The sequence below is a fragment of the Mugil cephalus genome, chromosome 8 (genome assembly GCF_022458985.1).
Source record: "Mugil cephalus isolate CIBA_MC_2020 chromosome 8, CIBA_Mcephalus_1.1, whole genome shotgun sequence".
Classification (NCBI taxonomy): Eukaryota; Metazoa; Chordata; class Actinopteri; order Mugiliformes; family Mugilidae; genus Mugil; species Mugil cephalus.
The window spans coordinates 18536444-18549117 of NC_061777.1; the positions used below are offsets into that span (position 1 = coordinate 18536444).

General features: G+C 41.6%; 1 protein-coding gene across 1 annotated transcript; it reads right to left on the bottom strand.

The window, feature by feature from the left end:
- Positions 1–1202: 1202 nt before the first annotated feature.
- elmod3 (ELMO/CED-12 domain containing 3) lies at positions 1203–10745 on the bottom strand. Its single transcript, XM_047591802.1, has 13 exons — positions 10675–10745; positions 8830–9579; positions 8062–8133; positions 7900–7974; positions 7742–7811; positions 7388–7453; positions 7181–7269; positions 6942–7065; positions 6682–6804; positions 6366–6496; positions 5938–6014; positions 5686–5813; positions 1203–5218 (listed from the first exon to the last, which is right to left on the bottom strand). The coding sequence occupies exons 2-13, from the start codon at positions 8863–8865 to the stop codon at positions 4968–4970; spliced, it is 1242 nt and encodes a 413-aa protein (XP_047447758.1). The 5' UTR covers positions 8866–9579; positions 10675–10745; the 3' UTR covers positions 1203–4967.
- Between the last annotated feature and the right edge of the window lie 1929 nt (positions 10746–12674).

Here is a 12674-nt window from a genome sequence, read left to right on the forward strand (position 1 = left end):
ACTGGAGCCATGAGGCTGATTAAGCACAGATGGAGAGGCATCAAGATTCCTTTGCAGGCACCCCAAATGTATTGACCCGGGACCAAAACCTGATCCCTGGTCAGTTTCACATATTTCAGTATTGTAATGGAGAGAAGCAAATGACTGTAACACAAATGGAAGCATGCATCTGCGTCTAAGTAATTAGTTTTTCCTCGTGAAAGATGAAGAGCAGACTAAAGGGCGTCAGAGTGTGAATCCAAGAGTTTAAACAGTGTCTGCATACACTGCCTTCCAGTGTTTTTGCTCCACCCTAATGAAGGGGAAACCAGAAGAATTTATTACGAATTAAACTTAGAAAAGAGGCACAAATGAAGATTAGGTTTACATTTCCCTGGAGTTAAATGGCACCGTTTTCAAAAATGAAATGACTAATAAATGCTGGAAACTGTGACGTGAAATACAAATCAAATATTTGTTGGTTGAGTCTTATTTTGTGGTGTTACACATAAGGCTCCATGTGAATGAGGGGCGTAGCAGCAGTAGACACAATCAAAGTCTGCACTCTAGTGGCGGATTCACAAAATAGCCTCACAGGATGACACATTTCCAAAGTACAAAGTAATTCTAAGAAATTCTTTAAAAAAAAAAAGAAAAGAATAACTGTCCACTTAACCTTAATTTTTATATATAATATATAATACGCATATTCATAATTTGACTACAACATACTGCTGTTAGTGGCAACCATAGCATAAACTAGTAATCCCTGGCAGTTATGAGCTCATGTTTAATTCATTTCAAAATGGTTTAGTATTAGTAATTTCATAGTTTGTTGCTGCTTCTATTGCACATGTACCATCGATATATACATGTATTTCATGACTGCTTACTGATCCCCATTAAGGGTACCTCACAAATAGACTAAGAAAATCAGTCAATTAATTTATATATAAATAATCCAAAATTCAAAAATGAAATAAAAAGACAACTCAAAGGGTGAGTATTGAAAAACTGGGCTGCTCACAATAACTCAAAAGAAAATTCATCAGGAAACATGCCAAGAGTTTTTCTTTTGTGATTTTAAAATCCATCACAGTACATCTGGCTCCTAGATCACAAAACGATCATAAAAAAAAATAGATGTGCATGGGTAACTACATTGTTCAAAGCAAAACATATACAGAGCACAGTTCTTTAATAGAGTGTGAAGGAGAACGATGTAGTTTTTAAACAGCATTTATTTAGCTTTCTCCATACAATACATTTAATGTAAAACAGCACATACTGTATTCTGAAATAACTCTCAGTATAAAATAGGGCTTCTACAATCAAGGTACAGTCATAAAATGCTCTGAAGGACATGACGACGACCGCAACAGTAAAACACCTTCATATAAAGCGCAGGATATTGAGAATTGATTGTATTTGCCGAGCTGCTGCTGTGGGAAGCAGAACTTCAGACCACACCTCTCAGAGCATCCGACATCCTGCAAGAACCCGTTTATTTTTTATTCTTTTATTTATATATATATATATTTTTTTTTACTCTTGGTTCTGGTTTCTCAACTGAGGAGACTCCAAACGATGTTCAACACATAAGAATATGATTTATTACGACTGCTGAAAATATAACTTTTGGTAAAATGAGAGGATAAATCAGGCCTTGTTTGGATACTTTTAATATATACCAAGGTCAAAGCATACACAGTATTATAACTGCTAGTCAAGCCTATATCTTCACAATCATATATTAAACAATTTGTTTGTGACTGGAGCTGTAAAGACAGGATCGCTTCAGTGCGTTGTCCTGACATCAAACACTTAATCACAGCAAAAGTATACTGTACTATCACTGAAGCCACAAGAAAACCAGCTTATTTCAACATGGCAAACATCGGCCAATTATAAATTGGTTTAAAAAGGATTTTTATTTGAATCTGCAGATGTGTGCCAGAGCGTGTGTGGGCCTATATAGTGTCTATAAATGTGTCTTTAAATAGAATACATATAACATTGACCAGCTTTTGTGTTAGTTTGCTATTACGTAGTGCTTCAGGTGCAGAATATAATTATTTAACATGTCCAATTGGAATGAGAGAAGGCCTAGGTACAAGGAAACATAAAAAGAGTCTGACTGAGAGGCCAGGCAAACATCAGGAGAGAGAAAGGAGAGATTTGTCTCAAGTCTTGAGGTAAGCAATGTGTTTTAGTATAATGCCCTACAGACAATCATACAGTTACAATCATTAATTCTCTATATACAAACTTCCTGATTTACATACACTGTACTGCTCCTCAGTTTAAAGTGAACTAAAATTAAACATGGGATAATATCGGTGGTGCAATATGTTTTTTTTTTTTTGTTTGTTTTTTTTTTTTGAGCGTGGAGGGGGAACTCTGACTTCACGGAGCCTGTTTCACGATGCGGGCGATAATGAACGTCACAATATGGCTATTGAAAATGGCCTGTTTCCTCTTGCATACGTCACACACACTATCAAATATCTACAACAGTGCAAATTTTCCTGACCAATCAAAAGACTTGCAAACGGTTGGCAACTACATCAGCTCGTTTTAGGAATTTGTACGGTGGAGAACGGAGGTGACGGAGAACCACTGAGTAGATGCTGACATCGAAAATGTACATGCCCTGCGTGTGTGTTCGTTTATCCGTTAGGCTGGCATGTTTCGGGGGCCGGCGCCGTGTGCCGCGTCGCGCGCGTGGAGGAAGTCTACTGTGGCACGATGGCTCAAATGAAAGAGGGGAAAAAAAAAAAGGACGAACCAGCACTCTTACCCCACTGGATGCAGGCACCGAATTTACTATCACCTTCTTAGAAGACAATTTTGAGCTCAATTATGTGTCAAGCCTAACCCACGTCTCTCCAAGACATACACTGTGCCACCTAAATAAGGATCTACTGGAGGAGGCTGAATTAAAAGTATGAAATGTATGTGCTATAGTAGTAACAGTTTGCGCACTCATCGACACTACAGACTGTAACCAAGACATGACATCAACAAGCTTTACGAAGAAGAGGTGGAGGAGGAGGAGGAGGAGGAGGAGGCTATAGGATGCTACAGTACTAGTGCTACCTGAACATGCTACAGATTGAGACTACAATGATGGGAGATGGTTTCACATTAGCACAAAGCAGGAACCAGCTTTGCTGAGGAGCTCCACCCATCCCAGGCCACAGAGCTGCTGAAACCAGCTGTGTCCACAGCCAACGTCTGGTTCTTGAAAGAACAAACCAAACGGCGTGTTTGTTTTAGGATAAGATCGTCCCCAATAATGTCATGTACCATTTTTAAATGATAAAAGTACCGTCTTTGCAGCTTGATGGATCAAGTACTTAGTAAAGCTGGCATATTGTGCGCAGAGGAAAGCACCCCATCTGTAGTCAGTTCCTGTCATATGAAACACACACACACACGCACGCACACGCACAAGTGCACAAACCCTGAAGAAGTTAGGAACGATTTCTATCATCACACAGCACTGGCGTTTTGATTATCATAGAGTGAGAGCTGGGATTGCATACTGTACCATACGTCTCTGAGGAGAGGCACCCTTCATCAATATCAGCTCGTTTGTTTTACCACACACACGCACACACACACTCGAGGCTGCAAACAAACACACACACACACGCACACACGCACGGGAATAAACTTTTAACTGGTCAAATAAAATTACAATCACATGCTTTATAACGGAATGTAGAGAAAGCTCATACCAGACCTCGGGCGTCAGCTGGGACCGAGCCAAGCACACAGACTCTGTTATGAAGTGTCTCCTTCGCTTCAACTCGACGTCTTGTTGTGATTCTTTAAATCCTTCTCACGGTCAATAAACCATCCATTTGAAAACAAGTGCCTTTACAGATAACTGCGAAGTTAGGATTAAAGGGACAGCTATCCCTCAAGAAAGGACTCAAATATTTCTTTTTTTTTTTTTTTTTTTTTTTAAAGTTATTTAAAATATATCCCCCCCACACCGAGTGGGGGCTCTGGACCGAGACTATCAGACCCCAGTTCTACACTAACAACTGGCTACACTTCCACACATCTGGACTGAGTGTCATTCACGTACATTGTTCACATATTTCATTCACACTCCTAACAGAGGACGCAAAGTGATCGGACCTTCAAAGCAAGCTGCATCCAAAGCCAACGGTGTAGTTCTCTAACAGTGAGTGGCAGCAATTTCTGCTCCCTGCCTAAACGTTTTTGTGAGCTCTGTGTTTTCTTTTCTCCTCCCGAATCATGTCAATAATAATAATAAAAAAAAAAAAAATGCTTTTATTTGCTCTGTAGCAGAGTTTTGAAACTGTTCATTTTCCGTCTACTCAATATAACGTTATCAGAGCGTGTAATAAATACCTATCAACGCTGCCATTAAGTTGCATTGCGAGTGATGGAGCTGTATCTTGGAGCAAGACGCTAGACCGCCCCCCCCCCCCCCTCTGCAATGCTTACATACCCTGGCTGAGAGATCCCTGCAACACGGCGGTGTACATTTTGGACTTCTAGACGGGTATAGTTGAACCACAAGAATTTGGCAGCTATCGATTTGGCTACGAAATCCATAGAAAAGTGCAACTATCCACTTCCTTTTGGTTTTGTGACATCTTGTGTTACTGTCCTCTTTATTTTCCATTGTTCTATGCCCCCCTGTTTTTCTTTTTTTTGTTTAAAAAAAAAATAAATTAATAGGAAAAATCAAATATAACTCTGAAAGATCCACAAGTTAAATCTGATCAAAGTGCAGCACCCCAGCATCAGTGGAAGTAGTGGAAGTGTTAGGTTCAGATAGCAGGTCCTAGATCAGGGTGTGGTGGGGCTCTTCTTCTATCTCTGAATAAGCCACTTGCACATACAGTAATAGATAAACTCACAGACAGGATTGCTCTCACTCACTCACTCTCACACACACACGCACACGCGCACGCACACATACACACACTCACACAGAGTCTAGCTTAGATGAGTCTGGCCTCTCCCTCCATGTCTGGCGGTAGATCACACACTCCCGTGAAGTGCATCTCCTTTCCCTTGCTTCCCTGTCCAATCCCAGCTCTGGCTCCTCGCTCCCCCAGGCTGGGAGAGGGCTGCTGGGCCTGAGGGTCTGGCGACGTCCCACGGGGGATCCCACCTGCCCGCCTCTCTTTCAGGAAGACCTCTAGTCGGCGCAGCATCTGCTTGGGGTTCTTTTTGGCAAACAGCTCCACTTCTGATGGTTACAAAACACAGAAATTGTAGGACTCACACTGGGATGACAATCTGTGTTTAACCGAGTACGGAGACGGACGCGGGGCTCGTGTTTTAAAGGAGAAGCTAAGACGGCAATGCAGCTTAGTACAAAGAGTGGAAACAGAGGGAAACATGCAGCCTGTGTCTGTGAAATGGTGAGACAATCAGTCCGTTAGTCACTCTAAAGCTCTCAAAGTCTGTTTAACTTGTACACAGAGAGAAAGGTAAAAATGGTAGTTAGATTTACAGGACTCTTCTTCTTTGCTCTTGAGGCAGATTTTCTGAGGACTAAGGCCGGCCATGTTGCCAAATTTACAGTCTTTGTGCTAAGCTAAGCTATAGCTAAGGCTGCTGGTTGTAGCTCCAATTTAATGGACAACAAGAAAAATTAGATTTCATTAAAAATGAAACTAACATAATAAGCTTAGTAACAGCCAAGTTCTTAACCTTTTAGGACAAAGCCAGAGTCAGCAATGGTCTTCTGCTGTGTCTTCCACAGTTGGTACAAGTGCAGATACGTGGCAACGTAGAACTCATTCAACACACCGACCACTTGCTGACGACGATTGCACTCCCTGGTAAGAACAAACACAGAAAGGACTGTGACTGGAACTGGACTATGTATGTATGTATCTATCTGTCTATATATCTATCTATAAAGATGCAGTGAAGCAAAAAAAGTGAGGGAAAAGGACTCACTTAGACAAGGCCTCCTCTCTGAGTACTTGTAGAGCGATGCGGGTCATGTTGATTGACATCACACTGAATGGAAAGTTCTAAACCACAGAAAATACACAAGGAAATTTACTGTCTATCCACAAGGAATAATTTCTAAAAGAAGTCTCGATGCTTGTCTTGTAGCACGATTTATTGATCCCAGAGGGAAAATCCTCCTCCTCTCCGGGTCCCTCTGGATGGAGGCTGAAGGTCAGGGTCAGCGATAAAGCAGCACAACTAAGAAAAGAGTTTTAGTGTTCCTCTGAAGGATTAGTACGATTTGATTCCTGATCAGAAGGCCAATATAAACATAAAACACATGAATAAATCACACAAATGCCTGCAGACATTTGCTGACTCTGGACTAAGGAAACTGCCATATGGGACTGTATTTTATGACCTGGCCATACCTGCGTAGGGTGTTGTGATAGCTTGTAGATATCTCTAGCCAGTGGCAGAGTCTCTGGGTCCATCACAAAGTACAGAGTATGCATCAGTCCCAGGAAGCCAGTACCACGCAGGTCAGTGGCTGGGTCTGTACCTGCAGCACAGAAGACAAATCGACACAAAGACTCTTAAGACTAAGAGTGCCGGCTACAATTTTGGATAAAGAGGCCTCTAGCCCACTTATCTGAATTAATTTACTCTGACAAACAGTGACTTTTGCCAAGGCTTTCAAGATGAGGTGACTTAAACACACAGCCGATTGGCGTATTGGTGTCTTACCCTGAAAGCCGATGTTTTCCCAGTGTGCACCAAAGCGAGGACAGTCCAGCCTGCTGCCTATCAGCCTCTTGTAAATGGTCTGGAGGACACGCATGTGAACTGTTTGGCTGTTGTCCACGGGGCCTAGAGAAGGCACACAAATATGCAAAGACGCACGCAAACATGCAAAGGAGAAGGTCAGTGTTTTATTAGGAACACTCACGGGCTTTACACAATGTGGGATGATTACACTAACAGACCAGGCACATGTGCACACTCACACTGTGCAATGGCAAAGACGAGATCCCTCTCCTCCAGGAGTTCCCTGTGTAGCCGCGGAGGACCAAAGAGGAAATGTGTGATCGCGGCCAGACCGGTCCTGCGAATAGTTGGCTGGATGTTCTTCTGCAGATGACAAGATCAAAAATACCATTTAAAATTGGTAAAAGCGTTGCTTTTTGATTTATTCTTCTCTGATGTTTTAATTTGCTGTTGTGTGTGTGTGTGTTGCACTCCTCACCAGTAAGTCCCCAAGGTCTGTGGTCTGAAAGTACTGCAGAGCTTCATTGAAGGAGATGAGTGGGGTCGGGTTTGAATCCTCAGAAAGAGCTGGGAGTGAATTATACAAAAGGGATTCTTTCAGAAAATAAACTTGGAAACAAAAAACAAATCAAGTGAAGTAGTGTCATCCTGATGAAAACATGCGAGTCAGGAAGATGCATCCTACCTGGTTGGATGTTCTCCAGAGCCTCCCATTCCTCCCTGGCCTTTTCCAACTCCACATTCTCATTTTCTTATGTAAATCAGAATCACATGGGTTAGCCAAGGCAACCAACTCAAACAAGACGAGCCTCTGCTCGTCCACCGAGCTACATTACTAAGGTGACATCCACCCAGTTAACTCTCAGTCATGAATCCGTTCTATCTAACAGACCAGCATCCTCCAGAGAGACACTGTGCTTTCTCCAAACAGGTAACCTTAGCTCCTGGTTGAGGGTTAACTTGCAACAGATGCTTGGTATCTAAGAGACACACATTCCTGTGGGAAGAGGATGAGACGAAAGAAGGTTGTATGTGTTACCTGCAGGTCTGGGCTGGTCCCCTCCAGCTGCCAAAGACTGCAGAAGACCGTTCTGCTTCAATGCTGAAATCTGGACAATTAACAAATACAGGATTAGATGACAATCAGTTAGAGACATTGCATTTTAAAAAGAGATATTAAGAATAGGATTTAATTACCGGCAGGGATCTGAGAGGTGCACTACCGTTGGTGTGATCTTTGACATTATGACCAACAACCAGTCCATTCATGACCTACAAAGAAAAAAGGTTCAGACAATTCCTAAATTAAAATGGACGACTAGTAATAACACTGAGAAATTAGTTTGTAGCTTTACTCACGGGTTTATGGTTGGAGTGTCCATTGGTGATCTCCTCTAAAGGTTTACATTCATGGGACAAACCATTTAGACCCTAAGAAAAGGGCAGCAACAGAGAAAAGATGCTTCAGACACAATGAATAAATAGCACAGCTTTCACTCCTTTCAAAACAATTCATTATCAATTCATGGCATTCCTGAAAATGAATACAAAATGTATTAAATTAAGTATTAAGTACAACACGCTAACCTGTATCTCAGAGATGCTTCAAAAGTTGCTTACTTGCCTCTTCTCGTATGTACTAAGGATATGCTTAGAATTTAAGAGTATGTTTACTTTCAGGAAAACTACCCATGTTCATTTGTGTTGAGCTTGTCACAGAGTAGACGGACATAATTATCAAACTATTTACAAATACAGCAATACACAAGGTTAGAGACCAGAGAGGCAAGAGGTAATGTTATGGCTAGAAAACCAAGCTGGGGATACGAGAAACGCCTGGTCAACTGCCACCAGAGCAACACGCCGAGCAAGCCAGACCAGAGATTACAGCTAAATCACAGGGAGAACTGATGACCCCAGGCTTTACGTTCAACACGTCTGATTGTGCTTAAACAAATGAGCTATTAGTTGTTTAACATTAAACAACAATGCAACGCAAGATGGAAACATTTACCCCCCTGAGGGTGACACAGCCAACAGGGCAACAATGACCAACATGGCAGGTGTTGCTCTCCATTTTAATGGAACACTGCAATGTGATTAAACCACAGATTAAAATAATGTTACCTCAATGTGGGATGCAATATCAATGTCTTCTTCCATTGCATGTGAGCTTGTCGGCTTCCAAGTGTGTTCCTGATCCCGGCCTCTAAGGGCTGCTGAAGTCCTGCACCGAGATGTTTTTTGTAGGAGTTGATGCAAAGACCACCATGGTTTCTGTAGCGCACACTTATACTGACTGCAAGTAACTATGCTTCCCTCTACATGCACAATACAGTTACGAATGTCCACAGTCACCAGCTTGATTTCACCAAACTGCGTCAACGGCAGAAGAAATCCATGTTGTGCTCATCATATTCTCCTTCTAACAGCGATAACTGTGCGGTTTTTGATGGCAGTCCGGTTTTATTAGCTACTCCTCGAGCACTGATGGGCATTGATGGTAATGCACAGGTATCAGTCTGCAAGAGCTGACAGGAGGAAAACGCTATCCATCAATGCACGAGCTTCCTGGAAACCTGCCTCCTTCCTCCTCAACCCCACCAGAGGTACACGGAGGCTGGATAATGACATTGCTTTTCAGGGCTCGGCTCTCCTCGTCCAAGACACTTCATCACTTTGGCACCCAGAGACAAATCCAGTGTGCGCCTAGAGCTACCGATACAGTTTCATTCACGTTCACTCAAGCCGCGTTACGTCTTCAGCCTGACGCGAATCAGCAGAAAACTTTCAAAGTGAGAACTGGAAGTGTCTGGAGAGATTTGGCTCATGGAGAGGATTCTTGAATGGACAGAGTCTGTCATACGCACACAGTATCTGCAAAGTGCAACAAAAACAATGGTTAAAGGACGAGGTCAGTAAATATCTGAAAATAAGCAATGCATAAATCAATTATTACCTAAAAGGTGATACATAAAACACGAAAAACTGAATAAATTGCAGCTGCTAATACAAATTTTCTCCCAGCAGAGATTTTGATGTGTCATAGTAGGTATGGATCAGGCATTCAATAAATAAATAAATAAATAAATAAAGGTTAATGGCACACATGCACAATACCAAGACCCAGTCAATGTTTCGTGTCAATTACTGTTTCACTCGTTATTCCAAAGTCTAAACTTGAGTATGGGCATTTTCAAAATGTCTATTAATCGTACTGTCCAAGATGCTACCCACTTAATTATTATCCCAGAGATACCTACATTTAGTGGTGTAAAGCACTGTATTCATACTTTCCTTTAAAAGTACATTGTCAGTGCATTACTTCTACTTGTAATGGAGATTTTTCTTCTTTTTTTTTTTTACAGCGTCATATTGCTACTTTTCCTCAAACAAGGTATCTGCACACTTCCTCCATCACTCTTTAAATCACAGCAAGTAACAATGCAACACAGCAGTGCAGTCCAGAGCAGAGTCACGGGAAATAAATACATGAAATGAAAAATAAAAAATAACACAGGATAAATTCAGCTTTCTCGGGTGACAGTTGTCGACGCGTTGACAGTAAGAGCCTAACGTCAGCTAGCTACCATTATCTGTAGCAACCGACGAGCTAAGCACTATGTCAGCTAGCAGCAGCCACCGCTTCATCTCCGACCGAGGAGCGCAAATTGCATGCAAGCCACCCACAACTTGCGGCAAACACCTACAATAAATTGTCACGAATTTTACGTGCAAACGAGCAGTCGACACCTAGTTGGCCAACACAAGAGGAGCCAGCTGCCAGGCTAACTAACGGGCTAGCTGCAGCTCTGTTGAACTGTAACGGGGATGGAGTCTTTCCCCCAAAATCCGACAGCGACATGCGAATAAATCTGATTTGGTCTTCAAGGTGCGTTAAATACACCAGAAGCAGTGCGTGCCGTGGCCTGTCCGGGAATATAACGTGATTATAAAGCGTTTTAAAAGTACCTCAGTTTCTGATTGTTTCTCCCTCCAATCTCAGCTTCCCTTCCCCCGTCCAGTGGCCACGGTAATTTCAAGTGCATCCTGGGAATTGTGGTTTCTTGTCCCACACTGGCCTCATTACGTCATTGCTTTCTCTCGCACAGGGGGCACATTTTCCATCAGCACAGATACTATTCTTTGCTTGAGTATTTCCTCTGAACCAAAGCAGTCAATAGAAAAAACACAATTATTAAACCAGTTATGCTATGTTACGTTATGTTATGTTATGTTATGTTATGTTATGTTATGTTATGTTATGTTATGTTATGTTATGTTATGTTATGTTATGTTATGTTATGTTATAACCTACCTAATATTGTGTAGGCTCCCTTGTGATTCCAAAATCAGAATTAGAATTAATTTATTTATCCCAGGGGGACATTACTTTTTGTTAAAGCGGAAACTACTAAGTGTACCAGTGTTGAGAACAATAACAATATATAAGAATAAGTAGGCAGTTAGAATAAGAATACACACAATAATGCAAAAAATATAAAAAATAAAATGATGTACCAGTATAACTGAACATGTGTTCCCTGTTGTTGCTCTATAATAACATTGAATATGGAGCGTTGCACAGTGGAAAATTATTGCACATGGTGAGTCCAGATTCCAATAAATATATAAAGAAAACATGAGTTAAGATGAGTTATTGCACAATATCAGCATAAATATAGGTTACTGCACAGAGGGTCCTATGGGTTGAGAGGAGGGGGCTCTGTGGATCATCCCACAGATACTTAATCAAATTGGGATCTAGTGGAGGCCAGGTCAACACCTTGTGCTGTTATTCATGTTTTTCTTGAGTTGTTCCTAAAACGTTTTTGTGTGTGTGTCTGTGTCAGGCTGCATCCTGCTGGGGATGGCTGCTGCCATCAAGCAGTGTCATTGCTATGGGGTGAGGGTGTCTGGTCTGGTCTAGGTGGGTCCTACATGTCTAAGTAACATCCACATGAATACCTTTTCCCAGCGGAACACTGAATTGTCACAAGACGATTTATGTTATTCACTTCTCCTGTCAGTGGTCTAAATGCTACACCTGTATTATATACTATATGTTATATAGAACATGTCCTGTTATATTTTGATAGAAAGCTTTGTCTTTTTCTCTGTAGGTGCAAGAATGTGCCTAAATGTCCTCCCTTCGGAAAAAAAAAAGAGACTGATGTTTGGAGCTTAATTTCAGTCAAGGACACACAGATGGATATTGGAGGGAAAAAAGGAAAAAAAAGAAAAGAAAAATAAATTAATCACAGCTTTCATAAATGCCAAGGATTCAATATGGCTGCCAGATAGTTTGTTTTGTCTTTCTGGGCTTATTACACAACTTATCTACAGAGGATAATTTTCCCTTTCCTCCAGCCCAGAGTTTCTCCTCTCCTCTCATTACACAAATAACGGAACAGGATCTCTGAATGTCTACAACTCACGTCACATCTGCTTATGCTCGGATTTTGAGGGATTTCAAGCAGATGTCGATTACTACCTTCTGGAACATTCTTTCAAGGAAAATGGGAGGGAAAACACAAGCCTGCACTTATGTCTATTCTGCTTAAATGTGTGTCTTGTGAAACACACAGGAGTGGGCATTTGTCTTTGGCCTAATTTATCAAAAGTTCTTTGGGAAAGACTAGAATACAGTCCTCAGTGGTGTGACACATAATTCTGAAGGAGTGGAGATTAATATATTGCAGCTACTGCGAGACAGAACGTATTCAACTGAAGTGATCCTGCCCCCTGTAGTCTGCACTATATGTCCAAGGAAATGAGTTGTTGCAAAACATTTTGTATCGAGCAAACCCATGCAAAATAGTCAAAATGTTACACAACTGGCAGTAATGGAGGACAGATTTCCTGTTTGGGATGAAATCCACTGTTACTTGATCTTGGGGAATGTGCTGTTGGCTCGCAGTAAGCAGCTAGCTGCTGGGCTCCTCGCACATCTGAATGGCCAAACACCTGCT

Coding starts and splice junctions, on each gene's coding strand:
- elmod3 (XM_047591802.1), bottom strand. CDS start 8,865: ATGGAAGAAGACATTGATATTGCATCCCACATTGAG. Junction 7,812..7,899: donor CACCTCTCAGATCCCTGCCG/GTAATTAAATCC, acceptor TTAATTGTCCAG/ATTTCAGCATTGAAGCAGAA. Junction 6,805..6,941: donor CGTCTTTGCCATTGCACAGT/GTGAGTGTGCAC, acceptor TGCCTTCTCTAG/GCCCCGTGGACAACAGCCAA.